Source organism: Anopheles ziemanni, chromosome 3, assembly GCF_943734765.1.
Source record: "Anopheles ziemanni chromosome 3, idAnoZiCoDA_A2_x.2, whole genome shotgun sequence".
Lineage (NCBI taxonomy): Eukaryota > Metazoa > Arthropoda > Insecta > Diptera > Culicidae > Anopheles > Anopheles ziemanni.
This window is the reverse complement of record NC_080706.1, coordinates 39,522,878-39,550,261: the sequence shown is the minus strand read 5'-3', so window position 1 is coordinate 39,550,261 and position 27,384 is coordinate 39,522,878. Positions and strand designations below refer to the sequence as shown.

Sequence of the window (27,384 nt, the reverse complement as noted above, 5' to 3'; positions counted from 1 at the left end):
GAATGGAATCCGTCGGAAGTTCGGAGTGCTGCGAGATTTGTTGTGTCCAGTCCAGCAGTTGCAAAGTGCTGCGGAAGTGTGCGGATGCTTAGCGATTGTTCGCTGGAAGCAGTATTATAACCATTGTTCGCATCGATTTGGTTTCGTTTGTCGTTCGTCACGAGACTCTTTCGAATCGGATAAAACCGTGATTGCCACAAAACGCCCCAGCAGGACGTCGAGTTTTTCGTGTGTGGAGCAGTGAAAGTGCGATACGCCCGCGCCTCACGCGGTTCAGGGTGCACACGATTTAGTGTTCGTGCGTGCCCCCGTATTGTCCGACTGGTGGTTTTTATGAATCAAAAACGTAGTACTAGGCGCGGGGCAGGGTGAGCAGCAGTGCGAGCTGGAGGTGTGTGGCTGTCGAAGAAGAAGAAGCAAAGTGAGCAGCACTGTGGCGTAGTGGTGTGCGAAGGGAAGTTGAATGAAATTTGCGCGAGCAATGAAACGGCATGCGCTACAACCCGGCGGAGTGAAGAGATCAGCACCACCACAGATTTGTGTGCGTGTATGAACGGATGTAGTGTTGGCAAGTGTGCGTGCACAGTTTCTTGTTCCAGCGCAGCGTGCTGGGTTCGAGCGTGTTTGTGTGTGTGTGTGTGCTCGCTGTATTCCAACACACATTCGCAGAAAGACAAACGACCACGGCGGCGAGTGTCAAACAGCGAGCAGCTCGCTTCGTACACCTCGAACGCGCGAGCCAACGCGACGTGTTCCAGTTGTAGGAGTACACCTTCGAAGAAAAGCAGCACAACGGTGTACTAGCGAGCAGTGCATTATTGTGTCCCCAACAGCGACCAGCAGAAGAAGAGTGGCGAAAGGAAAAAACAGTTGAAAACTCAAAACCCAACAAACAACAGGAGCAGGCACAAAAAAACCAGAGGCAGCCAACTCGCTGTTCGAATAGCCATTGGAAGTACATAGTTATGGATTCAATATGGCTGACGACACACGTAAAGTTCGCGTCGAGGAGCAACTGAAGATCAAAATAGGTAAGTGGTGTTCTCCAGGTCCCTTCTCGCTGGTGTTTTGTGCTTGCGCCCCTCGTACCCGTGGGCAATCGGGTTCCGTTTTGGTGTGCTTGGTGCGACAACCACAAGTGCGCGAAGTTAAGCGGAAAGGTTGAATGAATTCGTTGATTTCATTGCAATGTTTACAATACAAAAGAAAGCAAATTTCGCTAAACATGGTGCATGGAAACAAATGGTTACTGGTGATGGTGGGAAGGTGTCGAAAAACAGGAAGAATCTGTAAGCAAATGGATAAATGTGTGCCCATCGAAGTGTGCAATCGAATCGGGAATTCGTGCAGAGATCCTACGTTTGTGCAAGATTTGGTCGAAATGGGCAGCCGAATCGAACCAGTGCAAAGCCGTAAACGACCATATTGGCGGTGTATAATTTAACAGTGAACCCCGCAACGTACCTCGATTGAACCAGCAACATATAAATGGGAATTGCTACGGAGCGAACGTGGAAAGGGCACGAAAGAAGTGTAGTGGCAGAATGTATGGAAGGCAGCAGCAGCAACAGCATTCGCCGTAGTTGGTGTGTGTTTCTCGTTTCAGTGCGGTTCCATGTGTGTGGTGTGGGTAGAAAATAGCTGATTTCCAATGCAATGGAACAGTGCGTGTGCGGTGTGCGGAGTTTAACGGGTGCGGGGCAGCGGGACTCTGGTTTTCTGGTAGACGTTGAGATGTTGGACTGTATGCCTCGCCTCGGAGCAGCGAACCGAGATTGCGAATGTCAACAGAACGGGGATTCAAACAAAAATCTTCCCCAGTGCAACACCCTTAGTCAGTTAACGTATGACTACTAGATCTAGTAGCATTTCCATCTCATGGAGTTAGTATGACTTGCATGTTTAAAATAATCGACACAATTGGTAAACCAACAAGTTAACAAAGCATATCCGTTAGGCCGACTTTATATAAAACTATTGTTTAACATTGTAGATATTCCACAACATGAAGAGGGAATTTTTATACCGCCCGTGAGCAAAAAACGAAGAGAATAGCGAAAAAACACATTGCTCGCAACGATTGCTAAGTTGGTGGACGTAAAGATGAATCGAAAAACCCAAGAACCCATGAATGGCAGCAATCACTGATTCGGTACTGCTTCGCTTCGGCCATAGAACGCAAGCGTACTCGGTTCGAATGTGGTGCCTACGTGCACTGCTTCCGGCATGTATTCATACGACAAAACAGAAAACCGCAGAACGCAAGAGAGAAACCAAGAACTAGCGAGCGCGAGCAGGTGGTACGAGTGTCCCGATTTCCGGCTCAAATAACCGTGGGAAGCATCCCGAAGGACAGCTGAACGCCCGTAGGAACAGGAAGTGGTAAATCGTTTGTCGTTCATTCATGGTTTGCACTCGATGGCCGACCGGGAACATCATCTTCCTTTCGGTCCGGGAAGACTCTCACTTTCGGTTCCTTGGTGTTTGTGGTGTTTTAAGGCTTTCTTCGAAAGTGGCTCTTAATGATTTAAATTTTGCGACCCAGCGGCTTGTTTACTCGTTTATAAAATGCTTTACTTTCTCCTGATGAAAATAGTCAGCCGAAGGGTTTGGAAGCACAATGAACAATTGGACGGTGCTTTTGGGGCACAATTTCCCAGAGAACGGTTCTCACAGGGCCTTGGCGGATCGAGGGCCCTCGGGTCTATCTCGGTGGCGGTAAATTTACTCCTCGGTGGAGTAACTCCGCCAAACTATGTGAAATATGGAAAAATGCACCGAACAAAGGCCCTGGAAAAAGTCCCAGCCCACTGGCGCCTACCGCGAAGACCCTCGCCTCTGCCCATTTGCGGGATACGATGGAAAGTGAGAAAAGTGACAAATATGAAGCCTCCGTCGAGCCATTTCCCTCGCGCTCGAACCAGTTTCCCTGGCGCTCCGGTCCTGGTTTTCTTTTTCGTCACCGGAAGGCAAAAATACACGCAGGGTGTGGGGAAACTGGCGTGCCGCCTGCAGGTGGTGGAAACATTTTACGGTCGGAAACGGCCCTTCCTTTCGCCCCTGCAGCCTCCTGAGAACGCTCCTCCAGCGGGGCGAGAAGAAAGTGTTCATCACAATGCTCGGGGAAATAATTACACGGCACGGCAACGGGTCGGGTGATGATTTCTCTGGCTCAACGCCTGCACTCTTGCTGGCAACGATTTCCACAATACCACATCATCCAATAAACCCATCACACCAGACCCCGGTGTCTACCGCGTGGAAAGCGCATACTGTTGCAATGGGGGTTTTGTTTTCCACCGCCTGGTCAGTTTGGTTGGTTTTCTTGCATTTTGTTTTTCGTTTGTTGGCAAACGAACCATTGCACCGGCCGAGCAAAGCTTTAATAATTAAGTCGAATGAAATAGAAAGTGGCAAATTGCGGCCCGAGATGGATGGATGTTAATTGACGTTGATGAGCGAGGCGATGATTTGCCGTGCCGTGGTGCTGACGTCAGAGGTTTGCTGAGCTGCAAACAGACAGAATTCGAGTGAAATCTGGTCGCGCAAGAAGTAGTGCACCGAAATGACAAAACTCATTGCACCTTGCCGAATGCGCCGCTGGATGTGCTTACCTCGGGCTGAACATGAGATATTATTTGTCAACATGCTTTGATGGCTTTGCAACTTGCCGTAACTGAGTTAAGGTTTCGATGAAACCCCAAAAAAAATGGCTTAATTTTGCAGAAATATCTCATTCTTCAGGTCGACGGGTGTTTTGTTGGTTTCAACAATGTTTCACCAGACCAATCGCTGATGATTGATTTCCCATCTTCAGTTCCCGCCTTATTCAATTGCCAACGTTCGTTTAACTCAGACGTTTGGTAAAATTGTCGTAAACACTCTTTTAAACTCTGATAAAATTACATGATTTATAATGGGGATGTTTTGACGGCAGTTGTTTTAAATCTGAGGATTTTCAACCTATGCTTTTTCTACAGTTTATTGTTCTAAGCATCGGTAAGGCTGTCTGCTTGTTTCGTGATCATGTCTGGTAAAAAAGTAAATGACTCATTCCTCTCAGTTGTTCAATATTTATGCCGCAGATTACAGAGAAACATATTTACCGTTCCTGCTTAAACTAGTACCAGGGAACTAGAAGAAAACAAAACGTAACCGGAAACACTTATTATCCATTCTGGATGCAAGAAAACATCTACTCAATGCAGAAATTGTATGAATTGCTGCATCCTCCGCCCCAAGGCGCTACATTCTGCCATTCGCGTTGGAGTGTCGTTCCGATCGTCCGACTATGGCGTGAAAGAATTATGAACCAGACACGGCGCAAGCGAAACAAAAAAAAAAAAAATGACTCAGCCAAAGGCCAACGCCGCCAACCCCGATTAGCGCAAAACTGAACCGTCCGATTGTCCATCCGATTTCCACCACTACCACCACCTCCACCCAGCGACGGCTTAGTGTCCCCGGCTCGCCGGCCAAGCCAACGCAACGGCCGGATACGGCCGGGACACCATGTAGGGAATCCACCATGGTGATTCATCATCGAATTTATGATGGCAGCCCCACATCCCAACCACCGCCACGCACGAGCCACTAATATTTATCCCGGGTATAAGTTTCAATCACGCGATCATGCGCGCGAACTCCAACAAACGAACAAAGGCATCGATGCATCGATCTCGTTTGTCATGCACCGGAGTGCATGGGAAGATCTCGTTGTCAAGTAACGGAGAAGGAGGAGGAAGAGGGGGTGTCATCTGGACGGCCGACGGCCAGACGCTGCCTGGAATCATGGTACGACATGGCTGTCTATTTGCATGTAGCGTAGATTAATGAGCTCATTTCTTCATAGAAGCGACGGAAAAGATCATTCTACTACAGACAATAAAACGATCTTTCAACTAGCGCCGAGAAGTAGTCACGAGCGGCAACTAAAAATGCTGCTTCGCCCGAAAGTGAGTCATGTTGGTTTTCGCCAAACCTTGGAGCGTCCCCTTTATGGAGATCGGCTCGAAGGCATGCAGATTTCGGGGTTGTCGTGCGAATGCCTTAAAAGGGGTAGCAGACCGATCGGTCCGCGGTGGGTTGTGGTTGCAAAGTCACAAGTACTTTTTCTAAAAATTATTTTCCCTTCAACGCTTCCAACCCCAGGCTTCGGCCACATAACTGCACCGGTGGCTGGATGCTTTATTGTTCGCTGAACGTTTTACTGTACTTTCGAGCAGTTTATTGCCTGGTGTCTGTGTGCTGGCTTGCGAAAAAAAAAACCAAAACCCCATCAACCGACTCCGCTTGAGACGAGCGAGTCTGAGCCCAATAACGCGATCTCTCTACACGATTTGCTGACCATATCCGATCCGATGGTCAATACCAGTAGCTGTAGCGGGTAACAGTACCGGGTGACCTGAATCCGGCCAGAAGCATCGCCCCACAGCGCGCCGTTCGAGCTCCGGAGGCTACAAACCAAACCCATTTCCACAATCCATCCGGACCCGGTTTGGTGGGGTGAAGGGGGAGGGGAGAAGGAGCGAACCTCGAACCTGAAATGCGTGCCTTACCTTGAATGGGTTAATTAGCACACAAACCCCCGAGTTTGCTGGCGTTTTGAACACTTTGAAGGGCAGAAGGGGTGCGGTTGCTCTTGTCTTGCCGTCGGTCGCTTACTCGCTTGCGGAAAGCTGGGTCCTACGCAGGTTCCGATACGAGTACAGCTGCAAATCGAGGCGAGTTTACCGCCCGCGTGTTTCCGATCCAACTTCCGATCGGGTCGAGTTCTTGTGGTTTGCTGAAAATCCATTCTATTTTCGCGCGAGAAAGAAAAAGCCAACCAATCAGTTGCGCGACAACTTGACTTGCAAATCGGTAATCAAGCACACCTCGGAGGAGGAACGTCGTTGGCGTGCTGCGTGCTCCTGGCCATTGACGCTGACGCACAAGGGAAACTAATCTATGCCAAATGTGCGGGAGGTGACTGCTGCGCGTAGAAAAACCCGCGCGACGAGGCGTGATGATTGATTTGCAGCCTTAGTGCACTATTAAACTAACGGCCAACGGCGGGCCAGGTTGAGGGTGTCGTAAAATAGTACACTTTATACACCTCCAGATCCCAAGGGTGATCGGTTGGAGCGTATGCTGATACGTTTGTCTGCAGTCGAACTTTTTTTCCCCCCAATGAAACGATTCGACAAATAAGGGATTTGACATAAAAATGTAAACGTTTGTTTATCTTCTAGGTCCCTCCGTCTATCGTCCCGCTGCTGCCTCTTAGGAGGCTCTTATCATTTAAACACAAAAAGTGGCCAGAAATTGGGCTCGTTTAACATAAATTAGCCGCAAGCCGGGGTTTCGTTAATCTACCTCTCCCATATTCGCCCGGACCCAAAAGTCGCTGCACCCGAAAGCTAGGTTGCGCTAGGGGTTCGTGGGTTGCACCCGACAGATCCGACTCGGAGTGGAAGCCACAAAAGCGTCGATCCGTCGCAGCCGTCTGTGGCCGCGGTACAACAGGTACGTGGCCGTGTGTTGGTGGCTATGGCTTCATTCGTCCCACGGCGAACCCGCCGACGAAACTTTCAATTTTTCGAAAGTTTTTAAACCATCGATTTTCATCATCATCGGCTGGGCTGGCTGGCTTGGCAGCCTCACCGATCTCGGAATACCGGGGCGAAGATTTCGCCGGTTGCGTCGCGACACCGAGATGGGGCCCATCGGTCCGGCCCTTTTTCCCCCTGGGCTTCCCGTACAGTGGACGCCGTCTCGTGTCGTTCCGCCTCCACCAAACCGACGACACTTTCTCTCGCACACGGCAACACACCGGTTTCAAAAGACGGTCGAAGATTGACGGTTAGCATTTGAGACTCATCCAAAGCAAATGCCGGGGCGATCTGATTGATCCTCTACCACGAGATCGATATGGGAGCCAGAAGAGCCTCCGGGAAGCGCCAATCGAAGCGACCGGCTGGAGTATCGGTGGATCAAAAAGCAGAAGTCGTCGGGTGATGTGGTTTAATATCCGCGTTTACTTCGAAGCTTCAATTTTCTACACTTCCCCCGGATAATGCGAACGGCAGGGAGGGAGCCCAAGTGTCGTAACGGTTAATTGAAGTGCGGAGGTGACAATCGGCTTCCAAAACTCACCGCTCGCCAACCAACATACGGCGTCGATGGCGACGACAACCCACACGGAGTGTGTCGCGTGTTGGCATTAGAAGAGTTGATTGGATTTTTTCTCTCCCCCCCCCCCCCCCCACCCCCCACCCCTCCGCCCACTCGCCCTTATTTCTTCGCTGGCGTGGTACGCCTCCATCGTGGTGTCACGCATGCCCGGGCCATTTGGCAACGATCTTCGCGCAACAACATCTTTTGGGACTGATCTTTTGTGTTACGCAAAAAAAGAGAGGGAACAGCAAAAAAGCAACACTCACTCTAGCGGAAGTGGCGCTGAAAAGGAAGTGATTACTCAACACCCCCAAAACCGGCCGGGTTTAACTTTCCATGAATGAATTACGAAAGCGATCCGATCGCTTGATCGATGGGAAGTTGTTGTCGCCTGTAGTTGGCGAAGTACTCCCGTTGAGTCGCTTGGTGAACATTGGAGAGTTTGTTGAGTGAACTTCGTTCCATCGGTCTGTCGTGGAAGTGTTGGTCACCCTTGTGCTTATCAAGCTATACTCAACGTGGTGCAACAAGATCATGCATTTGTAGACGACATGCCCCTTCAACTGGTAGTTCGCGGCGCCGTCTGTTGGCGAAGTGGATTCGAAGTCCAGACTCTTTGGTCTCTACTTCCCCGCCACGACAGCTTCTCCGTAGCGCTAGTCGTGCACGGCAACAGGACAGCATCCCAGGGCATTCCTTCCATGCTTCCTCCATGATAGCACCGCGCACCGGAAACGTGAGAGCCTCTCCCTCCGAAGGTTTCTGGCCAGGAAGAAGATACAAAAAAATCACGTGTTTTACCACCCGTTCAGGCTACTCGACTATTTGATATCCCGTCTACGAAGCGGTCACAAGAATGCAGCCCTCTGCGTGCGCCGGTGGCACTCCGGTGTTTGGCCGGTCTTCTACCGGTTTATTTTGTTTTTTTGAGGTTAAGTAGACAGAGTGTCATTTCCGGTCGTCAACCAACCGGGAAAGTGCGCAAAGTGTGCGTTAGAACCACCACCACCACGACGGTCCTACTTCTTGCTAATGCACTCTCTCTACTCCCCACACTCCACCCCCGCCCGCAACCCCTTCCCTGGCCGGATGTGGCATGGTGGTGATGCAAACGTGGGACGGAATGCTACTCAAAACGCCGCACTTATCGGTCAGGAAATTACTCTATCTTTTTTACTGTCTAGGAGACGGCGACGGCGTGCGGGCCACGATGGGATGATGAGAGAAACACACACGCACACAAACTTACGTACACACCCTTCCCACTGTCTCACATGCTTGCCTTCATCCTCGAGACGTTTCGAGTGGACACCGGCGGCAAGCAGCAGCGTAAGGGTGTAAGGGCGGAGGTCAACTTTATCAGGCAAAGTGTCAGAGGGTGTGCAGGGGGAGGTTCTCTCCGTGTTGTCACCAACGGAGGTATTGTTCATGTGCGCGCTCCGTCATCTGTGTTCGAATGGGTCACGTTCGGAACGATTGGAACCGGCGGGCGGAGGATGCCCTTGCCGGAACGGGAAATGTGTGGTGGCCGGGTGGTGTAAAGATGATAATTGTTCATCCATTTGTCGCTATCAACGGCCTGAACGTGCCGCCGGAAAGGACGACCCGTCCTCTCTTTGGCGGGTGCATTGGGGGCAACATATTGGAGTTTACATTAAAGTGGAAAAGGCGGTTTACAATCGCTCATTAGCGGTCGGTCGGTTGGTAATGTGTTTGTGCTTGTGTCGTGGGCACTTATTCTAAAATATCATCCATCATTGAAAAACCGAAAAACCTATTAAAATTTCTCCTATCGGACTGAGGGTTTTTCTTTGTTTGCCTTGTCATTTCTATTTCGAGAATTGAAACGAGTAGGAACGTCTTCGCAATCGTAACCATTACATTATTCTTATTCCCCCATTTATGCCTTTTTGTGAGTCGTTAATGAACATATAATTTTTACATTAAAAACAACACATGTCGCACACGCTTTTCGGTTCCCAATCGAACGCGTTGCTTTGCGTGGCCTCCAGTGCGTGTTGATGTTGCGTAAAACACTATTCAATCAATCCAAAATGGACCTAGAACGCACGCCGTAGGCTCTCCAGCATTCTATATTCCCTAATTGTTGATAGCCCCCCGTTGTTGAGCCAGTTCCAGTTTCCTGATAGTAATAACCATGGGTCCGGGTCCGGTTTTTTGTAGTTTCGGCTCCCTACCGGAACGCCGATGAAATTAATCTTTCACAATGGTTTTTAGTTCGTTTGATTAATTTGTTCTAATGGGTGGTGGGGGTTGGGGGAGATTGAGAGGCCGATTATGCCGCCCCGGGTTGCCGCATGAGGACCAATCGTAATCGCATGAAAAACGACGATATTTTAGGTGCGATGTTGTTTTGTGCTTGTGCTGCTTTTGGGTATTTCATGAAAACCTCAAATTTTTTCCTCAAATGTTTAGCAGCTGGCAGCTTTTTTTTTAAATGCCTTCTGCGAACGAAGATCTTTTCATTGAGCTTATACATTTTATTTGTGACATTTTTTGTTTACTCTTATCGTTAACCCCGCGGTACTCTAGATAACCGTATAAGTGTTTGAACACGCTTTTTTGTGATTTAAATTTGTTCAAATATTTTTTATTCTGATGTTTTGCATGAATTATGTAAATAGTTGGGCTTTCTTTACATGCGATTGGGCCGTTTTCCCGTGGTAGCTCTTTGACAATATTTATCCCGCACACCACGGGGCCGATAACTAGTCTAATGACTCACATATGGTGTAGTTTATTCAACCGGGAACACTTTGTTTTCTCTTCCTTTCGGTGGTACTGTGCCATTTCGTTTCTTTCGTTTCCTCCCGCTCTTCGACGCCAGTCCACGCGCAATCCAGTTGCATGTGTGTTGTGCCGCTTCCTTGAAGGCGGACGCTTTCTGCCCTCCAGACCGATCGACCGACCCGAAACCCAGCCACCCGGAACGGGAACCTTCACGGGCTTCTCGGGGTTTCGCCGTCGAAAAAGGGCGAGAAAGGAAGGGCAATAGCGGACGGAGGACGGAAAAAAATAAAACATCATCCCACCACCACACCACCATGCATTGACCGGGAGAAGCAGTCCCTCGCCTGGTTGCTGCCTGTAACTTAATACACACCACCGGCGGCATTTCCTTCGGCTTCCCTTTCCCGAGGCTGACATTGCATTGCTCGCCGTCTCGGTGCGTTTGCAACCGGTCCTTTCCGTGCCGTTCAACCCAATGTTCCTCTAATGAAAACACCCCATCTCTGAGGGTTGGCACCGTTCGGTCCGCGTGTAGGTTGTTCTTTAGTTCGATTTCTTCCACCTTCCACGTCTCTCACATGTCACATGTTCTGTTGGCCCCCGATTCGGCCGTCGATTAGCTCACCGAAGCTGGATGTTGTTGGCTGTTCCGTTTGGTTGATCGGTGGGGTTGCGCTACGCTTTGCTTGTTTCTGTTTGAGGTTTGATTTTTGCTGACGTCGGGCGAGCGTGAGATTTGCACGGCGTTCCAAAGTATGTGCACTTCCGGCCCCGGACGGAATATGTGTGACCGTTAATGGTGGTGGTGGTGGTGGTGGTCATTTCCTGTCGCATTGGCCCAGGTAGCAATCGATCTCGGCTTACTTTACCCGATCGGCTCATTAAGCTTAGACGGAAAGGGACTCAACGCAAAATGTAATGTGTATTTGGTCATTAAGTTAAGAGAAACTTTACACTGAACTATTCCCCGCATGAAATAGTTGGCCCTTTTGGGGGAGACGTGTGGCACATCAAAGAAGAAGGTTAGCCCATAAAAGGCGTATGCGTTTAATGTGCTTGCCCTAATCTTATCGCTAGCGCCAACCGGAAGACAGTGCCGCAGTCGGCGCGAGCTTGATGGGCACCGGCATTCCCGGATTTGTCGATTGAATGTTTAATAGGAAAATCTATTATTAACCTTTTATTGTAGCGTTGAGCGATTGCGCCCTGTTTTCATGAATGTAGCTAGTATGACGTCAATGTTTAATTTGTTCCAATGATTATAAAATAAATCAGAGGTTTTAAATTTTATACGAGCCTAATTCCTAGCATAACGTTGACAATTTAATTTAATCCAAACCACGTCAATATTTTTTACGATTAGAGATCGGCATTTTTTTCATCCGATTAATTTCAAAGAATTGAAATAACAACTGTCTAATGTTAAAATAATCTGCTTGAATTTCATACCATCTCTCGTTTTACAAAACATACCGTTGTTTTCATTAAAATAGTTAGGATTTTTATTACAAAGTGGATGAAAACTTTGGCTTTGGTTTTAAGAAAAAGTCCGCGCTCATTCCTGCATCAGTTCGTAATGGACAATTCAAAAGGAAAGTGATTGCAGAAAATACTAAACCGACCCCAGAATTGTTCAATAGTTAGTATTGAACACTTAAAGGGTCCTTCAATCGTATGAGATAACTTTGACTGGAAGTAAATATTAGTCATTTTCAATTTAATCTTTTTTACGGCATCCAACGGGAGTCCGCGACAGCCGAGCGGTTGCGTCGGTTAAAAAATTGTCCCATGAGCCCCCAACCATCTTGTTGATGACTTGGGTTTGAAACCCAATCGAGACCGGACCACCCCCATCCCCTATAAGAGAGGACTTATTATCCATGGACATAAAGGGAAAAGGTCTAGTTATCCCTTAATGGAACAGGCATGACCAAACACGGTCGTTACGTCAAGAACAAGAAGAACGGCATGTAACGTATTTTTCAACTGATTTTAAATTGTTAGTTCACGACAGTCCTCCAACTTTAGAATTCCGAACATATGGTGTCCGATGGAAACATTCCAAATGGAACGAAACACGTTCTTTCGCGCTTCATAGTATCCCTCCGTAATCATACTCTAAGGTCCAGTCGAGTGGAACCTCGCGCTGGCCGCGAAAGTGAGTAACCCACTATCACCCAGCAATCGATGCGTGGATGCACGGCCAACACTTACACACACACACACCCCGCCGCCTGCACATAATCCCTTCCCGGTTGCATCATGCTTCCGTTGTGTGTGCCGTCGTCGCATCGTCGTTCCTATCTCCGGGCGCCTCGGATTGCCGCGATACGTCCAATCTGCTGCCTGTGTATGTGTGCGTCCGTCTGCTAACGCTGGTGGCCGAAGGTGGCGAGACTCTTCCGAAGTAGGAGAGTAATTCATCACTTCCGGTCGCCTCCGATAAGCAGTGCGTCCCGGAGAAGGAGGACTATTGAAGTTCCCGGACCGGAGGCCGGTGGAGGAAGTGCACTAGCGCCGCCAAGATGTGCGCTACCGCCGTGGGGACCCCTCTCCCCGGGGGCCCGTACTAACTGGAGCACCATTAACGAAGCCGGCAGCTAAGAAAGGTGGCCAAAGGAGGAGGGGGTTGAGGGGCTGGGTCGGGTTATTTGAATAACGAGGCATATGTGGAGTGACTTTGCCCCGCGTATCGCGCTAATGTGTTTCATTCAGTAACAAAAAATACCGGCATCTATGTGCGCGCGTGTGTGTGTGTGCTTGTTGAGGCAGGCGTGAAATGATGGGGGTTTTAAAATACGCCAACTCGTTCTGCCTTCTAAGGTGGAACCAGGCGAGAGACCGGCAAACCATTACCAAACGGCCCTCATGTAAAGTTTATTTGGATTCGATTTGAAGTGCCTCCCTCTTCCCCACAGGGGGGAGCAACAAACCCTTCCCCGGACGGAAAGCGTCCGGAAACGTCGATGGGAACGTCTACCATTAGCAATTGGTATTTCTTTTCTCTCTCTCTCTTCGCCTTGGCTTTGGTGTGGAAAACGCAAACGAAACCCGCTTGTTGCAGCCGGCTGATCGGAACGCGCGATCCGTGAACAATCGACCACGGGGCTCCCTTTTCGGCTGGACAGCTCGAGCCAGCCATTCATTTCGTTTCCCAATTCGGTTGTTTTGCTCATCTGCTCGTCGTTCCGCGCAAGACGACGGTATTTGCGCAATCGACGCCCCAAGACGACGACGACGACGACGACTACACAAACGCCAAGCGCGCCACTTGGGCACACAAGGTCACGCGAACCCCGCGTTTGGCGTGCGACGACTTCCCATGAATTCCGTGGGCTTAATCTCAAACTATATACACGCACACACACACACACACGCGCAAGTATATGTCACATGTGGGGAACTTATTTGGCGTGAAGCATGCCTCTCCGGGAGGCGGGCAGGAAAATTTGGCCCCCGAGCAGGATGTTTACCGTACCGTTCGTCCCCGGTATCGTCATGTAAGAAGCAATCCATTTTAATGAATGGATGTCTCCCCGTCTCCTCCGGGGGACGTGGTTAGTTTTGTGCAATTTTATCTTACTTTGTTTTACTTTTAGTCACTCGCCGCTTCCCATCTCCGCAATTGGAACAAGCTTTGGAGTAACAACTGTCAATCGCATGCCTCAAGCTCTGGTTGGAATATCCGTCTCCGCGTTAAGCATTTACCCACGTAACGAAGTGGTAGAAAAACAAACAAATCCTGTCCGAGGCAGATGCCATTCCGAGGAAAACCCATGGCATCCCGCTGAGAGCGAGAGAAAGAGAGGGGGGGGGGGGGGGGGGGGCACTCTCGTCCTTGAACCCTGGTTTGGGGAGGAAGACGTGTTCGATAAACCATCGTTGTTTTGCCCCACGTTCGAAGCAAACATAATGTTATCCATCCGGGAAGTAAGACAACACTGTTACCTATGGAATGGAAAACACTCTCCCTGAATGAATGAATCGTCTACTTCGGCCAAGTGGCCATCGATTTCGTGACGACGGCGACGACGACCAGGTGGTGTGCTCCTGATCTGGCTCGATCGATCGATCGAACACCCAACCGGGTGGGCGGCTCGTTATGAATGGAAATTAATATTGACGGCTGAATGGCGAACGGTGCTCCCTCCCACTCTGACACCACGCCGAGGTTGGTGGGTGTGTGTGGGGGAGAACGTGATAAAATTCCTGCCCGCCTGAAGTAAGGCCCGATGGCGAGGACCATCGATGGAGGATGGCTTCATTTCATGTCAATTATTGTCAATCGTGTATGTAGATACCGGACCGTATCCAGGGAATATGGACCCCGTTAGCGTGTCTGTTCGCCTTCTCGGCATGTGCTTTTTTTCGGTACGAGAGGACGACGACGTTTGGCGCAATTTGTCACGCTACTTACCCCGGCCGACATTGGCCCGTCATTGAAGAATCCGACAGCACCCCACCCTCCCAACCGGGGACCGGGGAGGAACACACAATCCCCAAGCAACATCCCCGGGACATGCGCAGTCGGCGCTTGGCGTCGCTTCTGACGCCTCCGATGCGTATAAATTCATTCATAACGTCGCCTCGTTCGTTTATCAATAATATTTACTTCATTCCGCAGCGCGCACAACTGGGCTGTTGTTTCTCGGAGGCGAGGAGAAGGTGTAGCATTTTCTTGAATCGATCTGGGAGCTGATTTTTATCAGCAGTAAATTAGCACACACCCTCTGGTGCTCCCATCGTGAAAGAAGAAACTTACTCTATAACTTATGCCCTTTTCTTTCTGCGAGAGTCACAGAAGGGCTGGAAAGGGAGAGGAAAGGGAGAGCGAGAGGGGTCGTGATGGATGGGGTAAAATGTTACCGCGGTTTCAAGGTTTTGTTGAAAATGAAAACCACCTCCCGTCGCCTTCCTCGTACGGCGATCAGTGAGGATAGACTTGCCCTAACCAACACGCCACCACCACAAGTACCCTTCCCATCGTGCGCCTTCTTTGTCGAAGTGATTCATTCGCGCGGCAGGAAATGGGAAGGCAAGAAACCGCCACACCACGCTCGGTACCGCACTTCCCAAAAGGGGGTAGAATTATAACCCGACGGTCGCGTTTCTGTTTTTCTTCTAACAGTACTAATGTGCTTCTAACACTGCATGAAAATGACATCACACAACGTGCTCGACGACGACGACGATGACGATGACGGCCGGGACAGATGTGTGTCGCCTGCGGGTCTACCGGAATATCCACCGCGTGCTTTACCATCGCCAGTTGTGGCCCGCCCGTGCTGGGCTTATCAATTTCCCATATCCGCACACTCTGCCGCCCGCCATGCCTTCGTTCCCTTTCCTTGCTCTAGTCGATGCGAAAAACGTTCGTTCCGGTTGGCCGACGGAATGGCTGGGTTGGATCACTTTCAGGATAAAGCCTCTGGATTCCGGGTGTGCGTGTCAGCGAGCGAGTGTGTACGCGCACTCGTGTGTCACCTTTGGAAGCAATGTCATTTCAATGTCTCTTTCGCGAGCAGAGTTCTATCGACGGCGCGGAAGCGCATCGAGGACGGAAACGAATGTATCTGATTCATACACTATCGGTTTCGAGTCATGCATGATGGTACGTGAAAGGCATATAAAAAGCCAGCTAGGCGTATATAACTAGATGTGGCTGCGTTATATAAGTAGGTGATTCGTTGAGCACTCGAACTCATGGGGTTACAGGGTAACGAATATGAACCTTAGTATGTACAAGTATATATGGTCAAACTAAATTATTGTGCTCAGCCTGAGTTGTGTCGAGTGTTGGCGTCTTTTTCTTTGAAAACTGATGCTGTTACCAAGGTACTAATTTTGGTGTCGTTTAATTGTTCACAAATTGTGCTTGCGTGAGGTCATTCTTTTTTCCAATATATTGTTTGATAAGTCCGGTCGAGAAAGCAATAGTTGAGTCGGAATGACGTTATCCATTAAGAAGGGGTTTCATAAAACGACCCTTATTTACTCACTTATGAATCTTTTTAAAAATATATGATACATGGGAACAATATTTGAATTCATATTTCCAAACATTCTACTAATATGTGTTTCGTGTAAAGACAGCGTTAAGCTATCATTTACTTTATTAAATAAATAATTTGTATTGCAAATTTGATTTATTTCTCCTCCGTCCGTCGTTCACTACAAACAATCCTTCTAACGTTCGTTCTTCCAGGGGAAGCGAAAAGCCTTGTCGGACGCAGCAGCAATGGCGGATCGGCATCGTCGAAAGAGAACCGAGATGTGTACTGCACGATCGCGCTCGACCAGGAGGAAATCTGCCGGACGCCCACGATCGAGCGGACGCTGTCGCCGTTCTTCGGCGAGGAGTACCAGTTCGAGATACCGCGCCCGTTCCGCTACCTCTCGGTGTACGTGTGGGACCGGGACCGGCACCTGAAGCAGGACAAACCGTACGGCAAGATAGCGATCCGGCGCGAGGACCTGCACCAGTACAACCACAAGGACCACTGGTTCCCGCTGCGCCCGGTCGACGAGGACTCGGAGGTGCAGGGTATGGCCCACCTGCTCATCACCATCGACGAGGACGGTGGCCGGCTGAAGCACCTCCACCAGCCGGCGGGGGGACCGCTGCAGCTGCAGCACCATACGATGGGCGAGTTCGGTGACTACCGGTACCTGTTCCAGCCGTCCGCCAAGCTGCAGCAGCAGCAGCAGCAGCCGACGGCGCAGCAGCAGCAACTCGAGCACCAAAACCATCTCAACCAGCAGCACCATCAGCTGCACCGTCTGCAGCACGGGGCGGGCAGCCCGGGCGGCGAGTCGAAGGAGAACGCCGAAATCCTCCCGTACCATCACAACAACCACCACCACCACCACCACCATGTGTCCTCGGCGGGCTCGACGATCACGAACAGCTCCGCCATCATGGCGATGCAGCTGAACAGCTCGATGAATAGTACAAACTTAAAGTTAATTTACCCCACGAAGGGTAGCGGCGGTGGAGGCATCGATGGGGTGGTGGGTGTTGGCGGTGGGGGAGGCGGTGTTGCCGGTGGTGGAGGTACGCTTCAGCTCACCCCGCTGCGGAAGGTGTTCGACTCGAACCACACGTACGGCAACGGAGGCAGCAATAATGGCGAGCTGCTGGTCCACGGTGGCAGTGGGACGGTGGGCGGAACTGCGAGCAGCCGCGTCACTATTAAGCTGACGGAGTGCGTCGATCTGGCGCGCAAGAACGGCCTGTGCGATCCCTACGCGATCGTGGTGGCGCACTACTCGAACAAGAAGACGATTACGAAGCGCACGAAGGCACGCAAGAAGACGATCAACCCGTCGTTCGACGAGACGTTCAGCTTCGAGCTGTGCATCGATGCGTGCGGGAGCGACTCGTCGAAGAGTGACAGCAACAACATGTACACGGTGATGCCGCTCGGAGGGGCCGATCTGTGCGAGGTCGTGATCAGCTTCAAGCACGCCAGCCCCGGCATGGGCGACGACGTGTTTCTGGGCGAGATTCGGCTCCCGCTGCGGGGGAAGCAGCAGCAGGCGGCCGTGCAGCCGAGCGCCTGGTACTTCCTGCAGCCGCGCACGAGCCAATCGCGACCGATGCGCACCTGTGCGACCCCACCCGGGACGCGCCTTTCGTGCGACAACTCGCTCGGTTCGCTGCGGCTCAAGCTGAACTACACCTCGGATCACGTGTTCCCGCTGGCCAACTACGACCACCTGTACAACGTGCTGATCAAGACGATCCACCAGAAACCGATCACCGCTAGCGCCGTGTACATCCTCGGCGAGGTGGTGCAGAACAAGACGGAAGTCGCGCAACCCCTCGTCCGGCTGTTCACGCACACGAGCGAGATCGCGGGCGTGATCAAGGCGCTGGCCGAGCACGAGATCTCCAAGCTGACCGATCCGACCACCATCTTCCGCGGCAACACGCTCGTCTCGAAGATGATGGACGAGGCGATGCGGCTGTCCGGGCTGCACTATCTGCACGCCACGCTGCGCCCGATCGTGGAGGAGATCTTCGCCGAGAAGAAACCGTGCGAGATCGATCCGACGCGGGTGAAGGACGTCGGGGCCATCGAGGGCAACCTGCACAACCTGCAGGACTACGTCGGCAAGGTGTTCGAGGCGATCACGAAGAGTGCGGTCAAGTGTCCGCCGATCCTGTGCGAAATCTTCCACAATCTGCGCGAGTGCGCGGCCAAGTACTTCCCGCAGAACAAGGAGGTCCGCTACTCGGTCGTGTCCGGGTTCATCTTTCTGCGGTTCTTCGCGCCGGCCATCCTCGGCCCGAAGCTGTTCGATCTCACGACGGAACCGGTGGTAAGTACCGGGTGGAGCGACCTTTGCGGAGGGTGTCTAATTACCAGGGACGGAAGTGATTAGCGGATTGGTCGTGTGGTCGCCACAAATAGATAAACCGGTGCGCGTAAGCCCTCCGGATGCTATTTTTGGGACTTTTCTTTTTCACTCGAATGGAACGGAAGGGATTAAAGCGAGCCCCGGGTCGGTCGGTTATCTTATCGCAACCGTCTCGCGTCGCAGAGCCGCACGATCATGGAGTCCGCAAGCGTTTCATTCATTGATGCTCTACACACATCATCTTCCTTTACGCGCACTCTGATAAGGCGTCGGAGTTAAACCCCCGGGAGCGCATTCCCCTTTTTCACTTTATTCCGGTTATGAATGAATGAATGAAACGGCGTGCGGCCACGAGGAGGGTGGGCACGAGCAGCCGCGCGAACCGGTCGCGTAGATAAGAGTTGATTTCCGTTTGCAACAACTTTTCATCACCTTTTCTTCGACTCTCCTCCACAGGACGAACAAACGACGCGTACGCTGACACTGATCTCGAAAACGATCCAATCGTTGGGCAACCTGGTGAGCTCGCGATCGGCCCAGCAGCCCTGCAAGGAGAAGTACACCGAGCAGCTGTACAAGAAGTTCTGCACGGAGCAGCACGTCGAAGCGATCAAACACTTCCTTGAGGTGATCTCGACGGTGGGGGCCACGAACACCGGCACCGAAGGGCACTCGAGCATGCTGGAACCGGTGGTGCTGAAGGAAGGGTAAGCATGCCTACGTACATGCAGTACTAGAGGATAACATCCCTTCCCTGCCGTGGGATCCGAAAGCGAGGATCCTCGGGAAACATGGAAGGCGGGAATGATAATGACCGACCTTCGTCCTATGGTCGCCTCTCAAGTTTGCTTTGTATGTGTGTTGTCCATTTCCGTCTCCTTCGACTTCTTGTACCCACCATCCGATTCCACCAACCCTCTTGTTTGTCTGTTCTCATCCTGCAACGATGTTACTGCATCTTTCCATTCGGACCACATCTTTTCCGTCGTTTGTGTAATGTAATCCGGCAGCGCGACACTGTTATCCTTCGTTGTATCCTTGAACAAAATCCCACCCTGTTATCTTTGCCCCACCCCCCCCGATGTTCGAACTTTCGCCCACTATGTCATTTATGTATCTCTCTGTATTTTCTCTTCTACTTTTTTCTACTGCCACCTTCTTTCGACACCCACCACCACCCCTACCGCCTTCGCATCGTTGTGCACGCGAACGAAACGCAAACCACAACAATCGTCCCTTCTTATCGTGTCAACAATTTGTCACTAAACAATTCCTAATCGATCGATCCGACCATACCTAATGACCGTCATGCGGGGCGTGCACGACCGGTGTGTTGCCCACACGGGGTTGGTGGTGTTTCCACAAATTAAAAACAAACCAAAAAACAAACCAAAACCCATCTGACTGTATCATACTGTTTGATGGGGAATGTGTATGCGTACGATCTCTTCCCGCAGAGAATGGTAAGTTTCTTCTGCAACTCTCTAGCTGTGTGTTGGCTTTGTGTTTTTCTTTTCGTTTTCGTTTTCGTTTTGATAAACTGCAATTGGCCGCGAGTCATGAGGCAAAAGACGTTCCGTTTATTTTATCACAAGCCACATATTTGACTTTTAGTTTCTTCAAGTCATCTGTTTTACTCTGTAGTGGTACGCTTCCAAAGTATGATTTGTTTTCCCGGTGCGAGTTGTTATTTGGCTTCTTGTTACACACTATTCTCTTTAATGAGTAGAATCTAAGCGATTGTATTGCCTTTTTATTCATGTTTCTTGCGACCTAACTCTGAGTGTACCTGTGGAATTGTGCTGGCTTTTTTAACGATGCTAGACTTTTCTAGCAATTCCGCAATTAAGTTTCTTACACAACATTTGGATTATTATTTATTATGAAGCTTATTTAATACTTAATGTATTAAAAGAAAAAAATGTATGAAGCTTATTTAATATTTAACAACAAACTCAGCTCTTTCTACAAAGCTGTGTGTGTGCATTCAGGAGACTAAGTCACCCTTTTTTTTGTTCTACCGCCTTCTATAAGCCTAGACTATCTGGCATGTGAGTCCACCCATTGTTCTTACACACAAAGGGTATCCCTTCATTTCAACACTTTTCTACCAGCCGCCAGCAAAAATTCCAAATATATGCAACACGAACAATCGATCGGTCTTGTATGCTACAAAACACTTCCCAGCTTCTAATGTATTGTTCTTGCCCAACCACTTGTGTCCAACAGAAGTGGTCCAATGTGTAGAGAGTCCAAGTGATGTTTGGTTCTGTTCGAGTTCCGTATGAACCCTTCTATCCATACTTCCACCCAGTCCCAGATCACTAAAACACACACGCACTTAACGGCTGTAGGACTTTTCCTTCGTTTCCACCATCATCAGTCGATGGTAATTGAATCCGCTGGTGCATGATGGATGGATATCTACAGCCAGACCCCACACAATAGAATGTTATTCCGTCGGTTTGTTAGTGTTTTTTTCTGTTTGGTTTTCGAAGTGTTTTTAGTTTTCCTTACGGTTATTGTTTCTGATCCTGTTTCTAGTCATCGGTTCTTGAGTTGCGCCCGCGCATGGTTTTGCATATGCATAAAAACAGGTAGCAAACAATGCAGAATGCATTAGAGAGGCACGCACTGTGCTGTTCTTGCGCACACAAATCCCCCTTCCTCCCTCTGTGCGTTTTGCTGTTGCTCTAGTGTTTGTTAATCAGTAGCGAACCAACCAAGATCCTTCGTCCCAACCGCACAACCGTTCCCGCGGGTGTCGCAAGCTAACTAACTAACGCAAAACCGTCTATCCTCTGTGTCTGTTTTCCATCCTCCCGGCCTTGTTTCCACCACCACCATCGACACTCCGCACGGTTCGCGCACGCAGGATGATGACGAAACGGGCCCAAGGACGCAGACGGTTCGGGCGGCGAAACTTTAAGCAGCGCTACTTCCGGCTGACGACGCAATCGCTGAGCTACGCGAAGGCCAAGGGAAAACGACCCATCTGTGATATACCGCTGGCTGAGATACTGGCCGTCGAGCGGCTCAACGAGCGTAGCTTCAAGATGCAGAACATCTTTCAGGTATGTGCCGAACTATCCGATCCGTCCTCCAATCCGATGCATTTCCTTCCTGCGTTATAAGATGTAACGGGCATAAGCTATGTTGATTTGTAATATTGGACATGAATGATAAATTTCTCTCGTCAATTATGTTGTAGAATGCCTTTTCTTCGAAGCACCCCATTATGGACATTAGAATGTTTTTTTTTCGAATAACCTAAACCTAATAATGGAATAGGAAGTGAAATGAGACAACATCAATTGCGAAAACCCTCAATCGGGTATAAACCAACAGCAATTGCAAACCAAATGAAGTTTTATTGAATCTGGGCCGGGTTTGGGATCTGCGTTAAAATATTTATACTTTCGATCAGGTAAAAATATATTTTTCAACTTTTAGTGACTGTTGAAGCTATAAAAAATGCAGCAACTCAACAGGACAATTAAAATTCATCCTCATTCTATCCAGGGGTTAACAAAAAATCATATTTTTTTATAGATTCCGGCCCCAGATTGCGTGACAAACGTGGCCAAACGCCGGGAGGAAGTAAAATAATGCTCGAACTAATTGGAACTCCCTTTACAGAAGGAAGCTCCAACTGACGCACAAACACGCACCCCATCTGTGCTCCGATGTAAAGCATTGGGGCAATGGGCCAACCGAGACTTTGTGTTCCATTGGTTGCCACCGATGCTCCAACACTCTTCTCATCCCCTCGTTCCAGCCCTTTTTTATTTTTCCCATGAAACAATCGGAAAAAGGGATTGTTACCTTTGCTGGGCCGGTGCAATATTTCTGAAAAAAAAAGAATTGTCTTTGTCATGTTCCCTCACCAACAAGATGGTGGATACGAGGAATCGGAGGAGGGGAAGGGGATGCCTTTCGAAAGGGCTACTAAACCTGTGGCCACCATCGGAGCCGCCAACCCTGCGCAGCTGTCGTCATCGACCAGTCGGCAGAAGAAAATCAACATAATTGTGGGAAAAGTAGAAAAGAAACGCACAAATCATGTCTCCCGTCTCGAGAGACCCCCTCGGCTTTTGCTGCATATTGCGGTCGTGGTGCAGCATAGGAATTGTGAAGATGGGTGGAAATAATGAAGCTAAGCATACCCTTTACGTACATATTCATGTATGGATGTATGTATGAAACGGGCCGCGAAAGGGAAACATGCGAACATTAAAATGTTCCAAAAGGCCCGAGAGTTCTAATGGCGCCCAGCGAGAGCCCAGCGCAGCAGAAAGGTGGCCAACAAACAATGGTTTGTGTAAAACAATTGAATGAATCGAGACTCCGGTGGAAAATTGCGCCGGGCGAAAAGGGTGGAAGAAAAACCAAAAGACACAATGTCGTCGTCGTCGCCGTAATGGAGGAAAAGGGTGCAGTTACATTGCGCACGGCGTAGAGTTTCCCTTTTACATTATTTTCCACCGCCGAGCTGTTTCCCACCTGTTTGAAATGTCGGCTGATGGAAGGAGGTATCGGTGGCGGTGGTAGGGGTCATTCTATCGTTTTTCTGCCCTTCTTTAACACACGTGTGCGTTGATCTCTCTTTTCTTCGGTCTACGGCCGACTGGAGAGAGAGATCATTAGGACGACGGGCATCCATAATGGCATGGATTTTGCACCCCCACCTTCAGCCAGCATGAAACAAAAACAAAGAGCATCGGTGGACGATAAGGCGCGCAGGCGCCGACCAACACTGCTACCACCGAGCACCATTGGGTGGGAAACATTTCCCCATTCATAAAAGCGATTTTCCTCCCTCCCAATCAGAGGGGGAGGGTATTGGATGATGCCATCTCTTTCGTTGTCTGTTGTGGCGGAAGGGGGTGGCGGAGCTCAGCACACGAACACAGTTCATTCATGCAATCGCCGCCGAGTTCATCGCTCCGTCCGTCGTGTGTTGGCCAGCTCAGCTCGGCACAGAAATCCGATATCCATTCAAGGGGTTTCAATGGTGCTCTGCCATCCCGCCCCCTTTCCACCACCGAAGGTCGTCCGGCGTGTCCGGAGGGATGCACGCGTGTGTTATGAGCATGCGAACATGGGCACACGAGAGCCGAGAAGGACGCTGCTGAGGTCGAATATGGGGCTTGCGAGAGTGGGTTGCAGAATGGAAAATTTATTTATCTTATCCCCACGAAGCGATCAGAAAATCGGTCGGTCGGTCGGATAAATGTAAATAAGACATCGGAATGGTCCGAAATTAATTTTGCTCAATCCGAACGCGATCGGAAGCGGTGGTGGTGGTGGCGCATCGGAACACAATTGGACTGCGTCATTTGGCTGTTTGAAAAAAGAAAAGAAGAAAGACTAATAAAACTTGCTCCCAAAGAACGTGCCATTAAAGTATATCTTGGTTCGCCTTTTGGGTATCGAGGCGCTTATAAAATCGATGAATGCAAATTAGCCAGCGGGCAAAAGGGGTACACTGTGTGGCGGTGGCTCGCACCATCCCGTCCGGAAGCCAAACATCTCAATCCGTCCATCATTCTCCCGAGCAGTGAGTGGTGCACCATTGCACACTCGCGATTGATTCGTGGATCCATCCAGTTCCACGCATATTCCGGTCACATCGGGCAAGCTGCAAACAATTTCTCGTCTGCTGACGCCAATCCATCCGGATGTTAGCTATCCACTTTGCACCGAATGAATTTCAATCGCGCCCTACCCGATACATTGTTTTAATTTTGCAAATAAAGCTCAGTTGAATAAACCCCTACCTCAAGCTTGGTTCGTTTCAAACATGGTCGCGACTATGCCGATGCCAAACTGGCCTAAACTAGGTCACTGAACTTGCGGAGCACCGTTGAAGGGGGATTCCACATCCTGCGTGCTCCAGGACGGTGCTTCTGCGCATTTAAATCTTCCGGGTCAGCACCAGGATGTGCTGCAGTGTCCCTGGCGGACATCCTTTACGTCATACCTTTGGCCTACATTTTCAAATTAAATAATTGGGCTGCATCAAATTGAGCGACCCAATATGCTAATGGGTGTCCTGTTTGCCATGAAATGGTTTAGGTTGTCCTCCTTTTCCCTTAGGGAATTAGCAAATGATCTCCCACCATTTTAATTGGCTTCGACAAATCTAATTAGGAATTCCCATCGCAGAACTTGGGACTGCGACGTTTTCATAATTTGTATCATCTGTAATTGTATATCATCGTTTCGATGTTAATTTGTTTTAATTTTCGTAAAACAGCCTTTATCAGTCGTGCTAATAATGGAGGGCTTGCTCCCGCACTAATAAAACTGTTTGGTGCAAACTTTCATGGAGACAAATTTGTTCTTTGAAGAATTTGATATTCTCTTCATTATGTCCTCAATGGAGACCTGAACTTAATGCACTTCTATTAACGTTTAACTTAAATTTTTAAAATTTAATTTTTGTCTGTAGTGTTCATAACCATTGTTGAATAGCCTATTTTTTTAAAATTACCATTTCATCATTGAATTAACATTTTAAATGGAAACATATTGGATTGTATAGATAGGATACTCCAGGCTCTGTTGCTGGTTATTCCCATCGTTGGAACCTTGAAAGACCTTTCACAAGATTACTTCTCCAAGAAGTCTAGAGAAGTTAATGTCTCAACACGATTTGCTTTCGCATTGATTGTTATTTTCTAGGGAATAATACTTTAAATAGTTACGTTTTTTAAGGTTCTTATTTAGTAACCCTAAATTCTTCTCATCTTGCAGATAATTAAAAAAGATCAACGGCCACTCTATGTACAAACGGCAAACTGTGTGGAGGAGAAAGAGTGGATCGATCTGCTGAGTAAGATCTGCCAGAGTAACAAGGCCCGTCTCGTGAACTTCCACCCGCGGGCGTACATTAACAATGTATGGACTTGGTGAGTATTTGCGGACCATAGCGATTCAACGGTCAGTGTGATTAAGAGGAACGAAATTTGATTTATTTTTCCCTGTCCTTTCGCAGTTGCAATGAAGCTGATCAGTACGCACAAGGTTGTACGCCCGTCTCGTCCTCCAATCCGATGCAAATGGAGTTCGCGAATGCCCTCGATCCAGCCCGTGACCTACAGCGGTTGCACTCGCTGATCATCACTCACCATTCGAGTCTGGAGGAGCTATCGCCGGACCTCAACGGGACGCCTAGCGAGGACCTGGCGGCCGTCCGGAAGACGATCACGAAACTAAACGAAATCGCAACCGGCCTCGAGCTGATCCACCGGAAGTACAAGTCGACGCTGGTGCGTGATCTCCGCTACGGCAGCCGGCAGGCCCCGATCGGCGACGATAACTATCTGCACATGCCGCGGATGGGCTTTCCGGCTGCGTTTATGGCCGTGGCTGCCGCTGCTGCCGCATCGTCCGGGGGCACCGAGGGTGTCCTGCTTTCGTCGTCCACTGTGTCGACGGCTAACAACAACTCCTCTTGCCTGTCGAACAGCACCAGCAGCAGCAACAGCAGCAGCACCAATGGCAACACCACCCTCGTGCGGCTAAACACCGGAACACCGGTTGGTGGTGTCGGGGCAGCAACGGTGGCGAATGGTGCTGGCGGCGTCCCGAGCCCTCACCACTACTCCGAGGGCGTTTCGGGAACGCTGTTTTTCCCGCACCACCGGAATCGGCTCGTGTGTGGTGGTGGAGACGCAGGCGGAGACCCACTAACGCCGTGCTAGTAAGTTCTGTGCCCGCAAACAGCGCAACAGCAGTAGCAGGAGTCCCGGGGACCTGAAAGATATGCGCGGGGGAGACAATCATCCAACAACAACACCACAACAACAAAAAACCCACCCACTGATCCCGCGCACCTTTAAGTTATTTATTTTCTTCGTCCCTTTCGCATCATAACACTAGCTTCCTTTTAGTGATCGCTCACCGTTGGCTCAGTATTTGACTCGTTTTACCCAACACCAGCAGCAGCAATACACCCGACACAGAATCAACAATCTGTTGTGTAGCGTAGAAAGGGTGCGTTTCCTAGACTCCCCAATCTCTAGCGGAAAGAGGGATAAATAGAACTCCCATACGTCTCTGTATGTAGCGTTTCCTTTCCTCGTTTCGTTAACGAAACGGTTCGTACGGTTTAGTTAGGAAAACTCATTGCAATTGTATATATTAAGTTTAGTTTCCTTTCTTACATCTTAAGTAACTTTTGTGGACGAGGGTGATAAAAGAGACGACTCCTGAGCTCTTCTAGTATGTTGTATGTTGTAATGTATGTTTTGTTCTTGTGGCGTGACGTTTCCACCTCGGCCACCAACTAACGGGTGTCCTTTTTGTTGAAACACACACGCACATTTCCGGGCAACAAGAGCCACCTTGGGGACAATTCCCTACAATCTGTCGGTCGCGGATAGCTCTCTAACCTTACCCATCCCGTACTGTGTGTCAGCCATCGAGTGCATTCTTTACCCCCTATGCTAATGATAATCATTCCAAAACCCGACGAGAACATTCACACACTGCAAACAGCTCTAGCACAAAGCGGGGTTGGTTTCGTTTATCTTGAACATATCAAACTGTTATTAAAAGTTAAATCAAGCTGGACTCCTCTAATTATGAAATAAGATATTTTCCACACCAAATCAGCAGAACGAACATGAGTTTGGTTTCTGCCACAACTGGTAGACATTCGACCTCCTTATCTACTCTGGCGTCATGTGGTTTATCACGTTTATTTGTTTACTTCAAAATTTCTGAAACATGCGGCCTGTTCTACCCGTAGAATATGTGTATATGTCTTTCATTATTCGTATTCATTTTTACGGTCATAAAACAAAACTACCACAAACAATCACCAACTCTGCGTCCCGCAAATCAACCAGATATATGAATTTAAAGCAAAATATATACGGTAAAACGGAACTTAACAGAAGAAAAACATACATCCAATCTACAGATGATGGTAAATGTAATGATTCGAATTTAATACAAGACTCCATTTCAGTGTGCTCCACGAAGTGTGTTTGTGAACCGAAGAGTAGAACGGAAAAACTACCGAAAAACAAAAAGTGTGGAAGGTTATTTAGACCTATATTAGAGACGATTCTACAGTCACACGTTAGGCACTTACCGGCA

At 49.4% G+C, this 27,384-nt stretch overlaps 1 protein-coding gene across 1 annotated transcript; it reads left to right on the top strand.

Annotated features, from left to right (window-relative positions):
• Positions 1 to 754: 754 nt before the first annotated feature.
• LOC131289752 (GTPase-activating protein) lies at positions 755 to 26,069 on the top strand. Its single transcript, XM_058319061.1, has 6 exons — positions 755 to 1,031; positions 16,115 to 18,234; positions 18,730 to 18,980; positions 21,149 to 21,347; positions 25,033 to 25,187; positions 25,274 to 26,069. Exons 1-6 carry the CDS (start codon positions 977 to 979, stop codon positions 25,980 to 25,982), a joined length of 3,489 nt encoding a protein of 1,162 aa, XP_058175044.1. The 5' UTR covers positions 755 to 976; the 3' UTR covers positions 25,983 to 26,069.
• The last annotated feature ends 1,315 nt before the right edge of the window (positions 26,070 to 27,384 follow it).

Excerpts from the sequence above, each read along its gene's own strand:
- LOC131289752 (XM_058319061.1), top strand. The coding sequence starts at position 977 with ATGGCTGACGACACACGTAAAGTTCGCGTCGAGGAGCAACTGAAGATC. Across the intron at positions 18,235-18,729 it reads ATCTCACGACGGAACCGGTG|GACGAACAAACGACGCGTAC; the intron begins GTAAGTACCGGG and ends TCTCCTCCACAG. Across the intron at positions 18,981-21,148 it reads CCGGTGGTGCTGAAGGAAGG|GATGATGACGAAACGGGCCC; the intron begins GTAAGCATGCCT and ends TCGCGCACGCAG.